General features: G+C 43.2%; 1 protein-coding gene across 11 annotated transcripts in view; it reads left to right on the top strand.

The window, feature by feature from the left end:
* The first annotated feature begins 2,010 nt into the window (after nucleotides 1-2,010).
* LOC129823969 (GRB10-interacting GYF protein 2-like) overlaps nucleotides 2,011-23,724 on the top strand; it is a 28,585-nt gene continuing 6,871 nt past the window's right edge. The window contains exons 1-21 of one of the 11 annotated variants that reach the window (XM_055883142.1): nucleotides 2,011-2,113; nucleotides 10,017-10,068; nucleotides 10,259-10,412; nucleotides 10,655-10,750; nucleotides 10,922-11,135; nucleotides 11,462-11,570; nucleotides 11,832-11,902; nucleotides 12,042-12,074; nucleotides 13,436-13,642; nucleotides 14,023-14,255; nucleotides 16,077-16,224; nucleotides 16,329-16,556; nucleotides 18,259-18,488; nucleotides 18,806-18,950; nucleotides 19,080-19,246; nucleotides 19,612-19,853; nucleotides 20,591-20,721; nucleotides 20,968-21,068; nucleotides 22,218-22,313; nucleotides 22,486-22,665; nucleotides 23,108-23,317. In XM_055883142.1, coding sequence (XP_055739117.1) covers nucleotides 2,011-2,113; nucleotides 10,017-10,068; nucleotides 10,259-10,412; nucleotides 10,655-10,750; nucleotides 10,922-11,135; nucleotides 11,462-11,570; nucleotides 11,832-11,902; nucleotides 12,042-12,074; nucleotides 13,436-13,642; nucleotides 14,023-14,255; nucleotides 16,077-16,224; nucleotides 16,329-16,556; nucleotides 18,259-18,488; nucleotides 18,806-18,950; nucleotides 19,080-19,246; nucleotides 19,612-19,853; nucleotides 20,591-20,721; nucleotides 20,968-21,068; nucleotides 22,218-22,313; nucleotides 22,486-22,665; nucleotides 23,108-23,317 — 3,150 coding nt within the window. Of the gene's footprint in view, nucleotides 2,114-2,135; nucleotides 3,692-10,016; nucleotides 10,069-10,258; nucleotides 10,413-10,654; nucleotides 10,751-10,921; nucleotides 11,136-11,461; nucleotides 11,571-11,831; nucleotides 11,903-12,041; nucleotides 12,075-13,435; nucleotides 13,643-14,022; nucleotides 14,256-16,076; nucleotides 16,225-16,328; nucleotides 16,557-18,258; nucleotides 18,489-18,805; nucleotides 18,951-19,079; nucleotides 19,247-19,611; nucleotides 19,854-20,590; nucleotides 20,722-20,967; nucleotides 21,069-22,217; nucleotides 22,314-22,485; nucleotides 22,666-23,107; nucleotides 23,318-23,724 lie in introns of those variants that run through there. The other 10 variants (XM_055883152.1, XM_055883151.1, XM_055883147.1 and 7 more) reach the window with 10 other exon arrangements.

Genomic DNA, 23,724 nt, shown 5'->3' with positions numbered 1-23,724 from the left:
AAAAAATACATAGCTTTTTCATCGTAAACTAATTTACTTAGCTATGTGTGTGGCTGCTTGCCAAATGGCATTTGACTTCTGTTGTCTACTGATTAAAAATATTTTCTGCCTAGTGTTGCACTAATGTATTTTGTGTGAAGAAAAACTATAGTTGCACAACCCTTATCACACTATTGACGCAAAAACCCACTGCTAACTTTCAATATAAAACGTAGGTGAAATGGTTTAAAACACAGTTTTTTATGGTTTGTATTTTGAAAATTCAGATTCCTAGACGATAAGGTGCCCCTGTTAAATATGTAACGTCAGTGCTATCTAAACAACAAATCTGATTTAATTTTTTTTTTTTAAATTTAACCTTTATTTAACTAGGAAAGCCAGTTAAGAACAAATTCGTATTTACAATGAAGCTGGGCCAATTGTGCGCCGCCCTATGGTACTCCCGATCGCCGGGTGTGATACAGCCTATTGTGCAGTAAAATTAGAACAATAAATATTCCGAATAGCACGTGATCAACAATGTTTCTGAACAGACATCAACATGCCATGGAATCGTTGTTAGCTAGCTAGCCAGCCCACTAAGTCATGCATCATCAGACGCACCTTTACTTTTAACCAAGTAAATTAGACTTAAATTTTCAGCATTGGGCCAGTTCCCGAAAAGTTGCTGGATCAAATCCCGGAGCTGACAAGGTAAAATCTGCCGTTTTGCCCCTGAATAAGGCAGTTTACCCATTGTTCCCCTGGCGCCGAAGACGTGGATGTCGATTATGGCAGCCCCCGCGCCTATCTGATTCAGAGGGGTTGGGTTAAATGCGGAAGACACATTTCAGTTGAATGCATTCAGTTGTACAACTGACAAGGTATCACCCATTCCCCTATTTTTTATTACACTATATATCATGTGTAGCTAGCTTACTAAGCTTTGATTGGGTATAGGTCGTTTTGACACATGCAGCTCTAGCAAGCTAACGTTAGCTAGTTAAGTTAGCTTGTTAGAACGCGTTTCAACGATTGGACGCTATCTATTGACCCACTTGTCATTCATTACTTTGAAATACACGGGGTACTGTGATATGTATATGTGTTGTTAGTTACTGCTAACTGTTGTCAAACACAAATATTTGTGTTTACTTGTTGTATTCCGTACCGTCGCCCAGAGTTAACAACCGCTCTCCCTCGTGTCGATCTCAAATGTTAAATTATGTAGCGCTAGCTAGCTAAGCAGTTATCGCGCTTCCGTTTATAATATTGACCACTAGATGTCTCTGTGACACCACAAATAGCATCTCGTTAGTTACTATCTTTGATACGTATATTTGGCCTAGGCCAAGTATTCCATAATTTAAGAAAACGTTTATATATATTTTTTTGAATTTTAGCATTGTAGTCTATCAGCAATCATTCATATTTATCGTTGAATTTGCAAAGTTTTTGTTCACAAGATCATGACATGGTAAAGTTAAATTATAACAGGTAATTCATCTGTAAACGTAATCAGAAACGAAGAGGGGAACTCTGATGTGTATCAAATCATATTGTATTTGTCACATGCTTTGTAAACAACAGGTGTAGACTAACAAGTGAAATGCTTACTTATGGGCCCTTCCCAACAGTGCAGAGAAAAAAAGAGAGAAATATATATACCTGGTACCAGTAACGAAGTCTATGTGCATGGGTACGAGGTAACTGAGCTAAATATGTACATGGTAAATAATAAACAGTAGCAGCAGCGTATGTGATGAGTCAAAAGAGTTTGTGCAAAAAGGGCCAATGCATGGATTGTATCATCTTATGTATGCATGCATGATGTTTACAATGATGCACTTAATCAGATGTAATTCTGTAACTTCTACAATATTTGGTCAGAATAATACTAACATAAGATGTTCTTCAGTCATAGTTTAGTCTACACGTACAGAAATAATACAGATACATTCAGTACGATTTGTACTTTGCAAAATATGCTGTCAGCGAATCTTTCTTTGGCATACGGGTCTTTATCGGGATATGTATTGTCATGTGACCCATTCTCAGCCATCTTGTGGAAACGGAGAGAGAGCCACACACAACTCGAATACAAATAAACCCTGTGCTGTCAGTAAAAGCAGAGGTAAGACAGCGAAGATTAAATGCACAGTTTTGCTATAAAATAAAGCTAAACTATCGAAATAAGTATTCACGATGCTAAAGATCCCAGTTTCCGCGATTTCAACGCGTTTATGAGTGTTGTTATACCAGCATGTTTGCTTGGCCTTGAGGCTTCGGCCTCAAGTATGTGGTGGCACTGCATTCGATTCGGAGCGAGATGAGAAGTTTTTCAACGAGAACCTCTTGTAGCGGAAGGCTCGTAGGCCGGACGGAGGTTTGGGGGTTAAGCGTGAACTCGTGTCAGCTCACAATACTTCTGTGCGATTTTGTAACAGTATGACTCTTTGTTTGTTTTCCTTTTGAGAAGCTTAGCATTTTCTTATAAATTACTGATCAGTGATCGATCGTTACTAAAAGTTTTGTAAAACAAAGTTCTCTAGTTAGTTATGTCGACCAGTTAGCACAGGTTACTGTTCTAGTTAGCTATATAACAGCGTATCATTAGTTATGGTTAAATACAATAGCTATAACGTTAACTATTATGCTATCAATTTGATTAACTAGCTAATTAGCTGTCATGCAGTTACTTAGCTTGCTTGCCAAACAGCTTGGTAGCACAGTTGCACATTGTGGCTAGGCTATGTTAAATGTCAGAAGGTTAGCCAACATTTGTTTAGTTGGCTAACGTTAGCTATCTAACGTTTAACTTATTTTATAGCTAATGTCTATTGTCATTATAACGTTAATTAACATATCTAGCTTGCTAACGTTAGCTAGTTTGTATTGCCAACTCACTAGCTAGCATCTAGGTAACTAAAGTTACGTATGGGAATGTGTGTGTCAGTCGGATTATCAAGCTAATTATGACCAGCCATATGGGAAGCTAACCTTAGTTAGCTACTAGCTAGCTACTGTAGCTCGTGTTGGAATCAATGAGGTAAACTTGTATATAAATCATTGTTTGGAATAGATATAAAGTGTTTATGCAATTTATTAAACTTATTTAAGAAGTACAGTTTGTTGTTTGCCAGACAGCTAATTTGTCAAGTTCCTTATCTTATAATAACGTGATACAAACATAGACATGCATATAGAAATCATTTGAGCTTGACATTGATAGTCAGACTACTTCGAAACCTAACTAGTCCAAATATTAGATGGTTGAAACTTGAATATTTAATATGCATTTATATCACTAACAAACTAAACCATCCATAGACGCTAACTACCTTCAGCCCTATTGACTATAATATAGTATCTTCTGGTCAGGATTTTTGTTAAGAGTCCCGACGCTCATTAAGAACGTTAAAAACGCATCACTTGCGTTACTGTTTTGGAAACCCAAATCAAATCTTTTATATCAGCAACAAATAATTTTCAACAAACAAAAGGTTCTATTACTACACCGCTTTATAGCGATCGGGTTCCCACACGGCCATATTTCCATGTTTACAGCGCTTGTTTACAGAAGACGGAGGCGTAACTGTTCTAATTAGCCATCTGCGTCTTGAACACCAGTGTGTAAACGGAAAATGGACCCCACAAACGTGTTGTCACTGAAAAATACTCAAGGCTGGTTTACCGGTTAAAACAGTGTACAGTAAGTGTATATTTAGCGTTTGTGAAATAATTTTGATATGAAACTAGAGGGCTTTATGTTTCTAGAACCTTACCACAATTGAGAATTTATTCATGTTTAGATTACATTTTTGGCTGTTTTGGCTGCTAGAGCCAATTCGCCTCTAAACAGAACATGTACGGGCCTTGGACTATAAGGAGCAACGTTAGCCCAATAATGGACTACAGGAGCCTAAGTCACAGGCTACTGAGAGTGACATAATACGGCATCTAATCAATAATTTGTGACTAGTCTCCATTCTTCACTAGGGCTGTTGTGGTCCAGAATCTTTACAGAAGTTGCAGCTTGATCTTCTTTTTTTTTGTCGCCATAAATAATGAATTAAAATTCTAATGTTGATTGGTTGTAGCCCATATGTGGCTTGCAACAGGTGGGAAGTTCAACAACACATGCTTTCGGTTTATTCTATAGCTATATGGCTAGACAGATTGTGGTTTAAACATACCTTTAGGCTGACTAAGGGTCATTATATCTAACTGATCTGTGAACTTTAGCTACAGTGCCTCCAAAGTATTCATACCCCTTGACTTATTCCACGTTTTTGTTTTATAGCCTGAATTGAACATTTATTTATATATATATATATATATATACACTGCTCAAAAAAATAAAGGGAACACTTAAACAACACAATGTAACTCCAAGTCAATCACACTTCTGTGAAATCAAACTGTCCACTTAGGAAGCAACACTGATTGACAATAAATTTCACATGCTGTTGTGCAAATGGAATAGACAAAAGGTGGAAATTATAGGCAATTAGCAAGACACCCCCCAAAACAGGAGTGATTCTGCAGGTGGTGACCACAGACCACTTCTCAGTTCCTATGCTTCCTGGCTGATGTTTTGGTCACTTTTGAATGCTGGCGGTGCTCTCACTCTAGTGGTAGCATGAGACGGAGTCTACAACCCACACAAGTGGCTCAGGTAGTGCAGTTCATCCAGGATGGCACATCAATGCGAACTGTGGCAAAAAGGTTTGCTGTGTCTGTCAGCGTAGTGTCCAGAGCATGCAGGCACTACCAGGAGACAGGCCAGTACATCAGGAGACGTGGAGGAGGCCGTAGGAGGGCAACAACCCAGCAGCAGGACCGGTACCTCCGCCTTTGTGCAAGGAGGTGCACTGCCAGAGCCCTGCAAAATGACCTCCAGCAGGCCACAAATGTGCATGTGTCAGCATATGGTCTTACAAGGGGTCTGAGGATCTCATCTCGGTACCTAATGGCAGTCAGGCTACCTCTGGCGAGCACATGGAGGGCTGTGCGGCCCCACAAAGAAATGCCACCCCACACCATGACTGACCCATCGCCAAACCGGTCATGCTTTAGGATGTTGCAGGCAGCAGAACGTTCTCCACGGCGTCTCCAGACTCTGTCACGTCTGTCACATGTGCTCATGTGCTCAGTGTGAACCTGCTTTCATCTGTGAAGAGCACAGGGCGCTAGTGGCGATTTTGCCAATCTTGGTGTTCTCTGGCAAATGCCAAACGTCCTGCACGGTGTTGGGCTGTGAGCACAACCCCCACCTGTGGACGTCGGGCCCTCATACCACCCTCATGGAGTCTGTTTCTGACCGTTTGAGCAGACACATGCACATTTGTGGCCTGCTGGAGGTCATTTTGCAGGGCGCTGGCAGTGCACCTCCTTGCACAAAGGCGGAGGTATCGGTCCTGCTGCTGGGTTGTTGCCCTCCTACGGCCTCCTCCACGTCTCCTGATGTACTGGCCTGTCTCCTGGTAGCGCCTGCATGCTCTGGACACTACGCTGACAGACACAGCAAACCTTTTTGCCACAGTTCGCATTGATGTGCCATCCTGGATGAACTGCACTACCTGAGCCACTTGTGTGGGTTGTAGACTCCGTCTCATGCTACCACTAGAGTGAAAGCACCGCCAGCATTCAAAAGTGACCAAAACATCAGCCAGGAAGCATAGGAACTGAGAAGTGGTCACCACCTGCAGAATCACTCCTGTTTTGGGGGGTGTCTTGCTAATTGCCTATAATTTCCACCTTTTGTCTATTCCATTTGCACAACAGCATGTGAAATTTATTGTCAATCAGTGTTGCTTCCTAAGTGGACAGTTTGATTTCACAGAAGTGTGATTGACTTGGAGTTACATTGTGTTGTTTAAGTGTTCCCTTTATTTTTTTGAGCAGTGTGTATATATATATATATATATATATATATAATTCTCACCCATCTACACACACTACCCTATTTACATAAGTATTCACATCACTGAGTTATACTTTGTAGAAGCACCTTTGGCAGCAATTACAGCTGTGAGTCTTTTTGGGTTCGTCTCTAAAAGCTTTGCACACCTGGATTGTACATTTGCCCGTTATTCTTTTCAAAATTCTTCAAGCTCTGTCAGAATGGTTGTTGATCATTGCAAGACAACCATTTCAGGTTTTGCCATGGATTTTCAAGTAGATAAGTCCAAACTGTAACTCTGCCACTCAGGAAAATTCACTGTCTTGGTAAACAATTTGAGTGTAGATTTGGCCTTGTGTTTTGGGTTTTTGCCCAGCTGGAAGGTGTGTTCAACTCCCAGTGTCTGATGGAAAGCAGACTGAACCAGCTTTTCCTCTAGGATTTTGCCTGTGCTTAGCTAGATTCCGTTTCATTTTTTATCCTAAAAAGCTCCCCAGTCCTTAACGATGACAAATATACCCGTAATATGATGCAGCCACCAAGATGCTTGAAAATATGGAGAGTGGTACTCTGTAATGAGTTGAACTGGATTTGCCTCAAACAATTTTTTGTCCTGAATACAAAGTGTTAATTGCTTTGTCACCTTTTTGCAGTATTACTTTAGTGCCGTGTTGCAAACAGGATGCATTTTTTTGGAATGTTTTTATTCTGTACAGGCTTCCTTCTTTTCACTCTGTCAATTTAGTTAGTATTGTGGAGTAACAGTGGTGTTGTTCCATCCTCATCACAGCCATTACTCTGTAACTGTTTTAAAGTCACCATTGGCTTAATGGTGCAATATGGTGAAATCCCTGACTGGTTTCCTTCCTCCGGCAACTGAGTTAGGAAGGACGTCTTTGTACTGTGTGTATTGATACACTATCCAAAGTGTAATGATTAACTTCGTCATGCTCAAGGGATATTCAATGTCTGATTTTTTTTTTTTTACCCATCTACCAATGGGTGCTCTTTGCGAGGCATTGGAAAACCTCCCTGGTCTTTGTAGTTGAATCTGTTTGAAATTCACTGCTCGACAGAGGGACCTTACAATTATCTGTATGTGTGAGGTACAAAGATGAGGTAGTCATTCAAAAATCATGTTTAACACTATTGTGCACACTGAGTCCATTGAACTTATGTGACTTGTTAATCACAATTTAAATTCAGAATGTATTTAGGCTTGCCATAACAAAGGTGTTGAATACTTATTGACTCAAGACATTTCAGCTCCAGATACTCAACTAGTCAGAAGGACAGTTTTGTTGCTTCTTTAATCAGAACAACAGTTTTCAGCTGTGCTAACATAATTGCAGAAGGGTTTTCTAATGATCAATTAGCCTTTTAAAACAATGAACTTGGATTAGCTAACACAATGTGCCATTGGAACACAGGAGTGATGGTTGCTGATAATGGGCCTCTGTACGCCTATGTAGATATTCCATGAAAAATCAGCCGTTTCCAGCTACAATAGTCATTTACAACATTAGCGATGTCCACTGTATTTCTGATCAATTAGATATTTTAATGGACAAGAAATGCTTTGCTTTTCAAAAACAAGGACATTTCTAATTAACTGCAAACTTTTGAATGGTAGTGCATGTGTGTGTGTGTGTGTGTGTATATATATATAATGATACCTCAAAGGTTGCGCTACAGGCATAGGGATGCACCGAAGTTACATTTTTGGCCGATATTGTTTTTGCCCAAAAAAAACAATACAGATAACCTCAATGTAATCCTTTTGCGGCCTTTTAAGCATTCTAGCACAGTTAAATAGTTGACACGGACGCATCGGTCTAAGGCACTGCATCTCAGTGCAAGAGGCGTCGATACAGTCCTTGGTTCGAATCCAGGCTGTATCACATCCGGCCGTGATTGGGTGTTCCATAGAGCGGCGCACAATTGGCCCAGTGTCGTCTGGGTTTGGCCGGGGTAGGCCGTCATTGTAAATAAGAATTTGTTCTTAACTCACTTGCCTAGTTAAATAAAGGTTACATGAGAGAGAAACACCAACACTCGGCTTGATTGTTTTAAGTGTCACTATCTTTATTTCTAAAACAGCTGGTATTGTTTGCACTAAATAATCATTACTAGAACAAATTATTATACTGTACAATAATTGATACATTTATTTAAATTGGAGGCACAATGTGCATTCGGGAAGTATTCAAACCCCTTGACTTTTTTCACATTTTGTTACGTTACAGCTTTATTCTAAAATTGATTTTTTTTTTTAAATCCCCCTCATCAATCTACACACAATACCCCATAATGTCAAAGCAATTATATTTTTTTACTATCACATTTGCATAATTATTCAGACCCTTTACTCAGCGACTACAGACTTCTTGGGTATGATGCTACAAGCTTGGCACACCTGTATTTGGTGAGTTTCTCCCATTCTTCTCTGCAGATCCTCTCAAGCTCTTTTAGGTTGGATAGGGAGCATCGTTGCACAGCTATTTTCAGGTCTCCAGAGATGTTCGATCGGGTTCTAGACCGGGCTCTGTCTGGGCCACTCAAGGACGTTCAGAGACTTGTCCCAAAGCCACTCCTGCATTGTATTGGCTGTGTGCTTAGGGTCGTTGTCCTGTTGGAAGGTGAACCTTCACTCCAGTCTGAGGTCCTGAGCGCTCTGGAGCAGGTTTTCATCAAGGATCTCTCTGTACTTTGCTCTGTGCTCCATTTATCTTTCCCTCGATCCTGACTAGTCTCCCAGTTCCTGCCGCTGAAAAACATCCCCACAGCATGATGCTCCCACCAGCATGCTTCACTGTAGGGATCGTGCCAGGTTTCCTCCAGACATGATGCTTGTCATTCAGGCCAAAGAGTTCAATCTTGGTACCATCAGACCAGAGAATCTTGTTTCTCATGGTCTGAGAGTCCTTTGGGTGCCTTTTGGCAAACTCCAAGCGGGCTGTCTTGTGCCTTTTACTGAGGAGTGGCTTCCGTCTGGCCACTCTACCATAAAGGCCTGATTGGTGGAGTGTTGCAGAGATGGTTGTCCTTCTGGAAGGTTCTCCCATCTCCACAGAGGAACTCTTTCAGAGTGACCATCGGGTTCTTAATCACCTCCCTGGCCAAGGCCCTTCTCCCTTGACTGCTCAGTTTGGCCGGCGGCCAGCTCTAGGAAGAGTCGTGGTGGTTCCAAACTTCCATGTAAGAATGATGGAGGTCACTGTTCTTGGGGACCTTCAATGCTGCAGACATTTTTTGGTACCCTTCCCCAGATCTGTGCCTTGAAACAATCCTGTCTCGGAGCTCTATGGACAATTCCTTCGACCTCATGGCTTGGTTTTTGCTCTGATATGCACTGTCAACTGTGGGACCTTATCTAGACAGGTGTGTGCCTTTCCAAATCATGTACAAACAATTGAATTTACCACAGGTGGACTCCAATCAAGTTGTAGAAACATCTTAAGGATGATCAATGATAACAGTATTCACCTGAGCTCAATTTTGAGTCTCATAGCAAAGGGTCTGAATTCTTATGTAAATAAGGTATTTCTGTTTGGTTTTTAAATGTTTCAATAATTTCTAAACATGTTTTGCTTCGTCATTATGGGGTATTGTGTGTAGATTGAGGAAACAAAATATTTAATTCATTTTAGAACAAGGCTGTAAAAAAGTCAAGAGGTCTAAATACTTTCAGAATGCACTGTACATTTCAGTGTGATTATGAACTGTCAACAAGTCCTTAATAAAGAAAGCTTTAAAGATCTATTTCATATACAGACTATATACAGTACATGACTCTGGCAATTACCTAAATAATTGTTATTATGTACCTGACAGAGGATCGGGTGATGCAATATTTGTCACCATCTAATGACCTTAAATCAGAATTTGGGTCTAATCTGTGGCATAAAGAGAAATGGGTTTGAAGATTTTCAATTCCATCAGCAGATTAATTAGTAATCGCCCTTTTGTGTGTTGATCAAAGGATGTTGAATTATGTCCTTGCATTTTGCTACACCCGCAGTAACATCTGCTGAATATGTGTATGTGACCAATACAATTTGATTTGAATACCTTTCCAAGAAAAATATTGCATTGTATTAGGCTAATCATGTTGTCCCTTTCCTTCCAATAGAACTTCTAGGAAGAATGGCAGAAACTCAGACACTCAACTTCGGACCAGAATGGTTGGTATAGCATCATGTTTATATGAAATCTTCTTGAGCTGAAATGTTGTATTGATTTAACAGTGTTCTGAGTTGTTAGGCTGGTTTGTTTTTTGACACCTGGTGCAGTGGTGCCTCACATGTTGAGGCCTGCCAGTTGTCCTCTAAACTTCACTTTTGTTTGTCTTTTTCTCCTGTCCCTCTTCACCAGGCTCCGGGCCCTGTCTGGTGGTGGCCATGGGGGTGGTAGCAGCAGTTGCGTTGCCACCTCACCACCTCTCTCACCTGCAATGCCAAAGTATAAACTTGCAGACTACCGATACGGGAGAGAAGAAATGCTAGCACTTTATGTTAAGGAAAGGGAGGTGAGGCAAAGGCATTCCGATGTGTTCTAAAAGGATACAGAGATACATGATTGGCATACAAATAAAGTGACTTGTATCAGCAGCTTCTGAAAAGTGCCCCAAGACAAAATTATGATTCATCCTTTTGTGGAGTGAGATTTCTTTAAAATTTAAAATATATTGTCATCTTCCTGCAATATGTGTATTATACCTGACATTGCAAAGGATACTTGCTAATACAATTTCTTCCTTCTCATTATCAGATCCCTGTAGACCTACATGATAAGGATTTTCTGCCCATTTTACAAGAGGAGCCCCTGCCACCACTGGCACTTGTAGCTTTTACAGAGGAAGAGCAGGTTGGTGCCTTCAGTGTTCATTTACAAAGCCATGTTAGAATGAATATGCTAAATTAAGACTGCACCTTTCCCTATTTGTTTGTAACCAAATATAGAGAATTGTTGGTTATAGACAGGTCTGCCCCACCCTCCTCTTTCTTTATCCTCTTTCTCCCTCCCTCTCCCCCACAGAGAAATTTTTCCATGTCTGTAAACAGTGCAGCTGTGCTCAGGCTGATGGGGAGAGGAGGGGGTCCGGTTGGGCCAGGGGCGCCGAGGGGTCGAAGTACCTCACGGGGTCGAGGTGAGGAAAGGGCCCTATTCTCTCTGTGTCCTTCTCAACAGTCTGAAGAGGCTTCCTCTGCTTGTGTCCTCTTCATCTGCACTAATCAGAAAAACAGACTAGGTGAACTGTTAATTTCTTTCATGTCAATAAAGGAGACGAGGAAACTACTTTAGACTATTGGCTGTTGAGACCAGTGATTTATATATAGGTTGAGACCCACCCCTAAGAATCTTAACAATGTCTGCCAGCTTCACAGAAGGGATGTAACCGTAGCACTCTGTTAATAGGCTTGATAATGCTCCTGTCAGCAGAAGCTGTCGCAGCTGGTTGAATTCATTTTCACCAGCTAGCTCCAACATTAAAGTGTGGCGTGTATGTTTGAATCCTTTTCAACTGTAATGTGAATTGTGGATTCAAATAAGGTATTTAAAATGTGTGTCTGGCAGGTCGGGGTAGAGGAGACGGAGGGTTTTACCAAAGAAGTTTTGATGACGTGGAAGGAGGCTTTGGACGCGGGGGCAGGGAGATGCACCGCTCCCAGAGCTGGGAGGAAAGGTAATGGACTATCCTTACTGGAGGCGCGAGCGTATAACTGGAATTGTCACGCCCATTAACCTTTGACTTCAATGCATGATTTATGCAAATCTTCATGTTAAGTGGGTGCATCTTAAGATGGGTTCCAGGCTAGTGGAATGAGAATGATCAAAACCCATTTGGTGTATGGGGTTGACATATTGTCATGTTTTTGGTTATATCCATCTGTGTTTGACTATCTGCATGCTCAGTCATTCTTTTTGTCTTTTCTCCTTTTCAAAGTCATGCTGAGTCTATTTTCTCACCATCTAGGGGAGACCGAAGGTTTGAAAAGCCAGGTCGAAAAGAGCCAGGTTTGTGCCAATACTTGCTCATCAAATAATCAATGCTGTTTGAATGTGATATAAAAAAAATGTCGGGTTAAATCATTTACAGGTAATGTAATCACTTTGCTCTCTCTCTCTCTCTCTCTCTGTTCCATTGACTTGGCAGAAGTTGCTCCTACCCACTTCCTGATGAATCATAGTAAGTTTGCCCTCCAGGGTCCTCGTTCGTAAACCGTGCGTACAAAATAGACCAAAACATTTCCGTGTGCCAGTTTTCACGCAGAAGTTGGAATTTATAAAAACGCAACTTTACGTGAGAATGTGCTTTCCTCCCCGCAAACTTTAAACCATGTGTACGCACAGTTTCTAGTTGTTGAAGTAATCCATTGCAAGAAGGCAGAATTAGGCATGTGCAAATGGGGACTATACGATGATACTCTTATTCATAACAAAATAAACAGGTAGCTAAATATAAGATGCAGTCATTTCCCATTAGTGAGAGGAGAGAAAATCAATTTATTTTATCTTTGCATTCTAAAGTAATTAGAAATAGGTATCTATTTTCTATTATTTATTTCATTTCCATGATCATTGAAGAATCAATTCATCACCTTTTCTGACTGATGGCTTCATACTCTCGAAATGACCTATAGGCCTCCAACAATTTAGGATAGGCTACCATTCGTCCCATCTATTATTTAATTGGACCTACTTCACAGTGGGAAATAGATAAGCTATTTCAAGTATTTTGCTCTATGCGATCCAAAGTTTAACGGTTCACCTTTTCCATTGGAGTTTGTAGGCAACGTCTGAATACAGTAATTTCTCGAGTTGACAATATTTCATTTATAAACATAATACATTATACATATATCATAACCATTGCAGAGTAAATTCCTCACCTTTTCTGGCCATGATGAGTTCATATTCCTGAAGTAGCCATGCAACAAATGACCATGCACATCTCTAATATAATTGGGCCTGTTAGATAGGCTATTATAATCAAAAAATGTTGCTCTATGCATCTGAAAGAGAATAGAATTTAACAGATGAACTCAGTTGATCTTTTGATCTACCACTAAGTAAGCCTACTTTAGTATTATTTTCTTTCCGAATAGACAAGGTTTCAGAGATCGCGGGCAGTGCAACATAATTGAATTTATACGATCTGTTAACAGGTCCACAACAATTCAGAAACTGTCAGATACAGCAAATGTCACTGCAAAAGAAATACATTCTGCCAACACCTCCAAAGACATTTGGCCAAGTTTGCTATTGCTATTTACTTTAGATCACAGGAGGTTGGGGGTACCTTAATAGGCTGTACACTACTTAATCAGACAACAATACAGCTATGCAAATGTTTAGACAACCTCACAGCGTATTTACTGTGATCAAGGACACCCTCAGGCTAAAAGTTTCAATCTCATGTATTGCTTGAAATTGTGGCGTTGCTACATATGTATGTATTGAGTGTTTTTTACATTTTTTATTTTAATAAAAATGTCAAGAATGATCTCCTTTTGATAAAAGAAAGTTATTCAATCCTTTCCTCTCCAGTCCGTGCTAACTACGAGGAGGTTGGGACCGGTGTGGGGGGCCTGCCAGTGAGGAAGCATGACTTCACGCGTTCGGAGAGTGAGAACTGGCGCACGTCCCGGGAGGAAGTGAATGGTGAGGATGGTGAAGAGGGGGGCTGGCGCCTGGCTGGCACCTTGGCATGTGCCTTGCGACGGGACAGCGAGCGGTGGTGCCCCCCGAGTCCAGGTGTGCCCTGTAGTCATCTCACACTGCTGCCACCACAATGTGTCCTGTCGTGTGTGTGTGTGTGTGTGTTGGTGATGGTTTCAATTGCAGGCCAATCTCGATACAACTCTTAAAGGTTGATTTTTAAAAAGCTGGTCTTATTCTGAACTCATAAATCACAATGGACACCTCAAATCATACTAAAATCCCACTCTTGTTCAGGCATCATGGCCAACCAAATGAGAACAGGTTTTCAACATGAAATACTCCTGTCTGTATCATCACAAAAGAAAGCATCACATGCATCTAAGAAACAGCAACATAAAGTGGTGGTCTTCAATGTGAGAGAATGGCTGGCGTAGAGCTGAGTGGCGGGGTCCTTAAACAGTTCTTCTCCTCAGACGGGACGCGGTCGGCAGGGTGGCGAGAGGCTCACCCGGGGGAGCAGCCGCGGCAGCGCAGGCTCCCTTTCGATGCCAGAGAGGACGAGCGCGGCTACAGGCATCCCCCGTCGGCCAGCGGCAGCCTGGAGGAGGATGGTGGGGGCAGCCTGCCAGAGTGGTGTCTGGAGGATGCTGAAGAGGAGACGGGCACCTTCGACTCCTCCGGAGCCTTCCTTTCGCTCAAGGTTCGAGTGAGTGAATAGACCGTTTAGTCAGTCTAACGAACATCCCTTGTTCATGGGTGCTGGGCCAAAGAAATGTTTAAGAAATTAGTAGGACCTGCACACATGATTTGAAGTCTACCGAGTAGTTATACAATGATTTGTTTTCCCCGAAGGGCAATTTGTTTGCTGCAATTACAAGTATGGCATCGGAGCACTGAGAGATGTGGAACTCTGTGAATGCCAGGCTGCTATGAGAAGGATATATACACTGCTCAAAAAAATAAAGGGAACACTTAAACAACACAATGTAACTCCAAGTCAATCACACTTCTGTGAAATCAAACTGTCCACTTAGGAAGCAACACTGATTGACAATAAATTTCACATGCTGTTGTGCAAATGGAATAGACAAAAGGTGGAAATTATAGGCAATTAGCAAGACACCCCCAATAAAGGAGTGATTCTGCAGGTGGTGACCACAGACCACTTCTCAAGTTCCTATGCTTCCTGGCTGATGTTTTGGTCACTTTTGAATGCTGGCGGTGCTCTCACTCTAGTGGTAGCATGAGACGGAGTCTACAACCCACACAAGTGGCTCAGGTAGTGCAGCTCATCCAGGAATGCACATCAATGCGAGCTGTGGCAAGAAGGTTTGCTGTGTCTGTCAACGTAGTGTCCAGAGCATGGAGGCGCTGCCAGGAGACAGGCAAGTACATCAGGAGACATGGAGGAGGCCGTAGGAGGGCAACAACCCAGCAGCAGGACTGCTACATCCGCCATTGTGCAAGGAGTAGCACTGCCAGAGCCCTGCAAAATGACCTCCAGCAGGCCACAAATGTGCATGTGTCTGCTCAAATGGTCAGAAACAGACTCCATGAGGGTGGTATGAGGGCCCGACGTCCACAGGTGGGGGTTGTGCTTACAGCTCAACACCATGCAGGACGTTTGGCATTTGCCAGAGAACACCAAGATTGGCAAATTCGCCACTGGCGCCCTGTGCTCTTCACAGATGAAAGCAGGTTCACACTGAGCACATGTGACAGACGTGACAGAGTCTGGAGACGCCGTGGAGAACGTTCTGCTGCCTGCAACATCCTCCAGCATGACCGGTTTGGCGGTGGGTCAGTCATGGTGTGGGGTGGCATTTCTTTGTGGGGCCGCACAGCCCTCCATGTGCTCGCCAGAGGTAGCCTGACTGCCATTAGGTACCGAGATGAGATCCTCAGAGCCCTTGTGAGACCATACGCTGACACATGCACATTTGTGGCCTGCTGGAGGTCATTTTGCAGGGCTCTGGTAGTGCTCCTCCTTGCACAAAGGTGGAGGTAGCGGTCCTGCTGCTGGGTTGTTGCCCTCCTACGGCATCCTCCACGTCTCCTGATGTACTGGCCTGTCTCCTGGTAGCGCCTCCATGCTCTGGACACTACGCTGACAGACACAGCAAACCTTCTTGCCACAGCTCGCATTGATGTGCCATCCTGGATGAGCTGCACTACCTGAGCCACTTGTGTGGGTTGTAGACTCCGTCTCATGCTACCACTAGAGTGAGAGCACCGCCAGCATTCAAAAGTGACCAAAACATCAGCCAGGAAGCATAGGAACTTGAGAAGTGGTCTGTGGTCACCACCTGCAGAATCACTCCTTTATTGGGGGTGTCTTGCTAATTGCCTATAATTTCCACCTTTTGTCTATTCCATTTGCACAACAGCATGTGAAATTTATTGTCAGTGTTGCTTCCTAAGTGGACAGTTTGATTTCACAGAAGTGTGATTGACTTGGAGTTACATTGTGTTGTTTAAGTGTTCCCTTTATTTTTTTGAGCAGTGTATATATATATCTCCCCCACAGAAAGCTCCCAAGGAGCCCATCCTGGAGGAGGCAGAGCTGGACTTCAGACCCCTGGAGGAATGTGATGAGGGTCTGGAGGAGGACGGACACCCCCGGGAGAACAAAGACACAGACGAAGAGGCCAGGAGAGAGCCCGACAGAAAACAGGGTGAGTTAAGAGCGGAAACTGTCCGGCATACTGTATTTTTGCTCCCAATACTAAACTTTATGTGGAGATAAACATTGATTCATGTGTCTTGTTTTTGTCTCTAGATGTGGGGAGAGCGATAGAGGAGGCTGCTCACTCTCCACCTGAGCCCCTGCCCCCCAGCCAGCCCGACAGAGTGGAGGATCCTGAGGGGCCGTTGGAGAAGCCACTTGAGCGACCCCCTGCCCCGGAACACAGGCCAGAGGCCAACAAAGTCCCCCTGCACACCCCCATGTCCAATACAATGCTGGACTCCCTCCCCACCCCCCACACCGTTGCACACACTCTCACAGGTAGGTTTACATACAAGCAGTGGAGGAATGCAGTCAAATCTCCCACATTTGTGCCCTCTTGAGGCTGTGTTTGGTGACATATTGTTGCGTATTTCTTTAACCTCTACAGAGTACCTAACCCGGATCCGGGAGCACCCCCCCCCCCCCCCCCCCACACACTGATTAGCATCGCTAGCATAGCGTCACAATTAAATAGTAGCATCTAAATATCATTAAATCACAAGTCCAAGACACCCAATGAAAGACACAGATCTTGTGAATAAAACCACCATTTCAGATTTTTTAAATGTTTTACAGGGAAGACAAAATATGTAAATCTATTAGCTAAACACGTTAGCAAAAGACACCATTTTCTTACTCCAACAGTTTCTTACTCCATCAGGTGCTATCACCAATTCGGCTAAACTAAGATATTGATAGCCACAAACCAACAAACAAATTCATAAGATGACAGTCTGATAACATATTTATGGTATAGCATAGTTTTTTTTTTTTTAATGTGCATTTTTCAGGTATAAATCACAGTTCTACATTGCAGCTGCAATCTGATATAGTGCTGATGCAGCTAGAACAATTACAGAGACCAACGTTATATAACTAATTACTTGTCTTAAAACATTTCAGAAAAAATACACAGCGTACAGACATTGAAAGCCCAACATCTGGTGAATCCAAACAATATTTCAGATTTTTTAAATGTTTTATAGCGAAAACAAAATGTATCGCTAAATTAGCATAACCAGGCCAGCCAGAACCGGCTGGACGCGCCCGACCAGTTCACATGCACGACAGATATATGAAATAACATCGTAAATTGGGTCTTACTATTGCTGGTCTTTCATCAGAATGTTGATCAAGGTGTCCTTAGTCCTGATGAGTCGTTCAATCCATTCACAATGGCAACCTCCCCTCTTCATTTAGCCTGGGTACTGGTCGACTGGCACGGTCCATGTCCAAAGTTAAAAAACTCAAAGAACGGAACACGGCAAAACTCCCGAAAAAATTCTAATAATCTGATTAAACTATATTGAAAAAACATACATTACGGTGATATGGTCACATGTATCAAACAAACTTCGACACGGAGATAGTTTTCATCCGTAACGTCAGCATAACAAAAGACAATGGCACCTCTGAAAACGCGCATCTCAGAAACCGGAAGTTGTCGGTCACGCTAAAGAAATAGGTCTTATTTCACGTCAGTACAAGATAAACAAAAAATTTCTCCTCTGACGTCTTCCAGACACCCAGAGGAAGAAGAAGGAAGTGTGTTTCGGGTCATAGGTCGCGTGACCATATATAGGCAGAGCTTTGAAGCGAGCATACACATCTTGCAATCTTCTTCTGGCTCAGGGAAAGTGCTGTGAAATGACCTGTGTTTGACTCAGAGACAAAATTGGAACGGTTTTAGAAACCATAGCTTGTTTTCTATCCAATGGCATATGGTTATATGCATATAGTAACAGCAATAATTGAATAAGAGGCAGTTTAATCTGTAGAGGCAATTATGCTAATGCGAAACAGCACCCCCTGTATTCTCAAGAAGTTAAACCACCTCCACCTGTGAGTCAATGACACCTTTGTTTTCCGCAGTAACCTTGTGCTTAAAATATACACACAGGATTGCATGTAGTTTGAGATTGTCAATTGTGAGATTCTGTTAGAGACTAACCCCACACCCTCTTGCCTCTGTCCTGTCCAGTGTCGGCCCCGTCGTACACCATCCAGATGCAGCAGAAGCCCCTGGAGGTTCCCGTGGCCATGCCCGCCCCGCTGCCCTTCAGTGCAAGCCTCATGCCCAAATGCACGTCTATCATGGCCCCTAACAATATGGCCACCAGTACGGGCCTCATGGCGCCCATCGGAAGGCCCACGGCCATGCCGCCACACCACACTATGGATGAAGATGAGGGACTGAAGCACTTTGAACAGGTTAGTGGACAATGACTACGGTTTCTGGAAGTTAGTTGGTTACAGAGCTGCAAGTTAGTGAAAGTTACCAAGCTGGTTTTGGTGTTACTGAATTTAGAGCATGTCTGGACATGAAACTTTCAGTGTGGGTTCATTTTTGTAACACGTCAAGAATATGGTGAGGGTGTTTATTGAATTCTAATGAAATTATTGCAATTTTTCTATCTATCTCCCTGCGGTAAACTGAGATGGTGGTGTTTGTTTTGGGATACTGTCATGGCGCTCTACACGTACTCCTTGAATGAACAATAAAATTAAACTCTCGCTCGCTTTTATAGGAGGCAGAGAAGATGGTGGCGTATCTACAGGACGGTGATGACCGGCTGGCTGCCAAGAGCTCAGCTACCAAACCAGCCGGCCTGCCGCTCACACACGAGGCTGCTCTGAAGTGGTTTTATAAAGACCCCCAGGGAGAGATACAGGGTGAGACAGAGTGAGGGGACCGGGGCTTCTCTGAATGAAAATCTGCATACACTGCAACCAGTAAATGGAGAAATTTCAGTGACTTTGTCAAATCTAATAATGTCCCCCTCCATGTCTCCCCCTCTCCAGGTCCGTTCAGTAACCCGGAGATGACAGAGTGGTTCCAGGCGGGCTACTTCACCATGACCCTGCTGGTGAAGAGAGGCTGTGACGAGGTCTTCCAGCCCCTGGGTGAGATCATCAAGATGTGGGGCAGGGTGCCCTTCGCCCCCGGCCCAGCACCGCCACCCCTACTGGTAACCATCACACACCTGAGCTCCATCGAGCATTCTAGAATTCACCACTTTGTATTATCCTGAAATTCATCTTAATTATTCTATGGGCAATTCAAAATGTTTCCTATGCACCTCACACCATCTGCATTGTCTCATGGTCAAAGGAAGTTTATGTTTAGCCTAGGGCACATTCAGAAGGCAAATGTTGTGACGTTGCCATTCCTTATTCTAAGTCAGAGGCTTGGTCACTCTACATAACATATTGAACGTTCCACAACATTGTGCCATGCTGAATGCAGCCCAGGTCGTCGTCCCTTTGCCTGTGTTGTGGCTCTACTTCTCTGTCCCCTTGCCGATCCTATGTCTTACTCGGCCTGTCTCCCCAGGGTGATGCCGGGGACCAGGAGCGTCTGAAGCGACAGCAGGAGCTGACGGCCCTCAACCTTTACCAGCTGCAGCAGCTGCAGTACCAGTACCTTTTGAGGCAGCAGTACGCCCAAGCCCTGGCCCAGCAGAAAGCCCAGGCCCTCAGCTCAGCACCACACCAGCAGCAGCAGCAACAGCAGCAGCAGATCAACCTGCTCCTCCAGCAATACCAGGCCCTCAAGATGAGGTCAGCAGAAAACACGTAAGCATATCTGCAGACTAACACCTCTGCTGCAATACCAGGCCCTCAAGATGAGGTCAGCAGAAAACACGTAAGCATATCTGCAGACTAACACCTCTGCTGCAATACCAGGACCTCAAGATGAGGTCAGCAGAAAACACGTAAGCATATCTGCAGACTAACACCTCTGCTGCAATACCAGGCCCTCAAGATGAGGTCAGCAGAAAACACGTAAGCATATCTGCAGACTAACACCTCTGCTGCAATACCAGGCCCTCAAGATGAGGTCAGCAGAAAACACGTAAGCATATCTGCAGACTAACACCTCTGCTGCAATACCAGGCCCTCAAGATGAGGTCAGCAGAAAACACGTAAGCATATCTGCAGACTAACACCTCTGCTGCAATACCAGGCCCTCAAGATGAGGTTGGAGATGCACGCACGCACACAGCTTCAGCATTACTTGGCCCTCAAACACTCGCACTTGGCTCCACCCCCCTTGCTAGCACTGACTTTGCTGATAGCTACTTTGAGGAAAAATATGCTTACTATGACTGAGATATGTGGTTGTCCCACCCAGCTATATTAAGATGAATGCACTAACTGTAAGTAGCTGAATGATGAAGACATACTCACACACTCAATATGACACAGGTTCTCCTCAAACATCTTTCACTGTGGGCATTATTCAATGCCGTGTCAACATACTGGTGTGTTCTGGTTATTTATGCCATTTCTGTGTTTGGCTCCCTGTGTAGAACATCTGAGTCTCTCTTACCTCCTGTGACTCGGTCCATGTCCGTACCAGAATCCCAGGGTTCTGTGTGGGAAATGCAGAACACCTCTCAGGCCTCCTGCACATCAAACATCCAGCAACCCACACCCAGTGGTAAAACTTAATGCAGAACACACACTGAGAACATTAGCACTCGTTTTGTTTTGGGCTGATGTTTATAACCAATTTAGCTTTTGAAAGTTTGAGTTTCTGAACCTACTAGATGACAGCAAAATGCAGTGCTCCTCAATTCACTAAAAAGTGGAGAAAGTTCAAAATCATATGAATGAATGTGGATCAATGATATATAATGACCATCCATCCAGCCTTACTGACTGACTGTTTTGTTTGCCTGTGCAGCGTGGGAGGGCAGCAGTGTGTGGGATCTGCCCATAGACTCCATGGCCCAGGCCCCCACCATAGAACAGATGCAAAACCTGGAGAAGAATAAGGCTGCCAAGGTAAGAGCACCATATTTTCTGTACTTATACCATCCTAAGTTTCAGATCTTTATGAAGTGCCTTGGGCTAGGGCTCAATGTGGGGAATTTGACCGTTGTTAAACACATTAAAGGTTTAGCGTTATTAATTGCCACAAGCAGCAATAAGACTGTGTATGAGTATCTGTGCATGTGCACGCGTGTGCTTCACTCAGTGGTGTAAAGTACTTTACTATACTGGACAAAAATATAATCGCAACATTTTAAAATGTTTTTCATGAGCAGAAATTTTCCATACAAACAAAAGGCTTATTTCTCTCAAATTATGTGCACAAATTTGTTGACATCTCTGTTAGTGAGCATTTCTCCTTTGCCAAGATAATCCATCCACCTGACGGATATGGCATATTAAGAAGCTGATTAAACGGCATGATCATTACACAGGTGCACCTTGTGCTGGGGACAATAAAAGACCTCTCTAAAATGTGCTGTTTTGTCACACAATGCCACAGATGTCTCAAGTTTTGAGGGAGTGTGCAATTGACATGCTGACTGCAGGAATGTCCAACAGAACTATTGCAAGAGAATTGAATGTTCATTTATCTACTATAAGTTGCCTCCAACATTGATTTGAGAATTTGGCAGTACATCCAACCAGGCTCACAACCGCAGACCATGTCTGAGTATTGGAGTGTGCCCCTGGCTATCCATAAATAAAATGGTGCTGTCTGGTTTGCTTAATATAACGAATTTGAAATGATTTATACTTGAACTTTCAATACTTAAGTATATTTAAAATCAAATACTTTTAGACTTTTACTTGTATTTTGCTAGATGACTTTCACTTTTTATTGTATTTTACTAGATGACTTTCACTTTTTCTTGTATTTTACTAGATGACTTTCACTTTTTCTTGAGTCATTTTCTGTTAAGGTATCTTTACTCAAGTGTGACAATTGGGTACTTTTTCCGCCACTGGCTTCACTCTGCTACAACGTGGTAGCTACTGGACCAAAACAGCAGAGAATTTTTGCCTTGTGCTTTAACGCTCTTAGTTGTATGTGGAAATCGGCCCAACATTGCCGTTTACTTCGTGCATCGCTGAGTTATGTCAAAAGGTGTTTTTTATGTGATTGTGATTTACTTATTAACTCTAAATGTTTTTGATCAGCTGGAGCTGGAGCGGGGTGAGGCAGAGCTGGGTGCCAAGAGGGAGGAGGAGGAACACAAACGCCTGGAGGAGGAGCAGCTAGCACGTCAGAAACAGGTGGGGGGGTTCATTAGACTGTTGCTTGCTGAAATACGCCAGTTAGCTTTGTTGATGTTCAATGTATGATTGCCTAGAGTTGCAAGTTTGACCCATTAGCCTGTAAATTCCTAAGAGGAGGCCTACATTTTATGTTTTATGCAACTGATTTGATAGATTTCTCTATCCACAGGAGGAGGCATTGAAGAGGCAGCGGAAGCAGCAGCAGGAGGAGGCGCAGCGCCAACAGAAAGAGGAGGAAGAGGAACGGCATGCGCAGGAGGAGGCCCTCCGCAGACTGGAGGAGGGGAGGAGGAGGGAGGAGGAGGAGGAAGAGGAGAGGAAGCAAAGGGAAGAGTTCCTCCGCAAACAGGTGCTGGGTTTCACAATCAAGACCAGTACAGGATCGTGTTCATTAGGCACCAAATAGAACAACATTTAGTACAACGGGAAGGAACAACCTGGTTTTCAATTAGAATTACTCAATATTTTGCTACTGTGTGCCTAATTAATACGACCCTGCCCTTACTGTGTGGGACAGGTGATACCAAATGCAAATTTCCACATACAGGTGTAGGATCTTAATTTGATCTGTATTGTCGCAGCAACAAGATTTTAACATTTAGTCCATAATGTTGCTTGATTGGTGGTTAGCCTATTACCTGGCCTAAAGTAGGCTACATGAAACATGCAATACTGATAATATAACTGTTAGTGTGGGTTTTCAGTGAATTTATGTAAATCAGAAAGCACATCTGCATTTCTCAAAGTTGGCCCTATTTTTTAAAAAGAAACATGTTGTCGTTGCTCCTTAGGAGGAGGAGCACCGAAAGCAGGAGGAGCTGGAGGCCCTGAGGAGGCATGAGGAAGAGAAGCGGCAACAGGAGGAGGCGGCTGCGGTGGCTTTGGTACGGCAACAGCAGGAGGAGGCGAAAAGGAGAGAGCAGGAGCTAGCCAGACAGAGGCAGCAGCAGCAGGAGGCGCTCCGCCGACTACAGCAGCAACAGCAGCTAGCCCAGATGAAGGTAACTAACAGTATATCTCTGTCTTGTCCCTCTGCAGCATACATATGGTGAACAATATGTTTGGAACATCAAATCGCAATAAAATGAGTGTCGAATCGCAGTACATATAGATTCGCATTGTCGGCACCAAAGAATCGTGATAATACCGATTCGTGAGGTCCCTGCCAATTCCCGGCCCTATACACAATACTATATTATAATAAAGTCTGCCTTAGGAAAGAGGTCTTTTGACCTCAATGGGACTTCCTGGTTAAATATAATATAGCCTATTAACAATGCACTATCCTAACAATAATTGAGGTCAGAACATCAGAAATACTGTATTTGAACTTTTAATTGAACATTAAAATGGACTGTTGGCCTTTTGGTCTGGTATTTCTATCTTGTGCTAATCACATCCATGAGTT

The sequence above is a fragment of the Salvelinus fontinalis genome, chromosome 26, assembly GCF_029448725.1.
Source record: "Salvelinus fontinalis isolate EN_2023a chromosome 26, ASM2944872v1, whole genome shotgun sequence".
Taxonomy (NCBI): Eukaryota; Metazoa; Chordata; class Actinopteri; order Salmoniformes; family Salmonidae; genus Salvelinus; species Salvelinus fontinalis.
The sequence above is the reverse complement of the archived record's forward strand: the minus strand, read 5'-3'. Positions and strand labels throughout refer to the sequence as shown.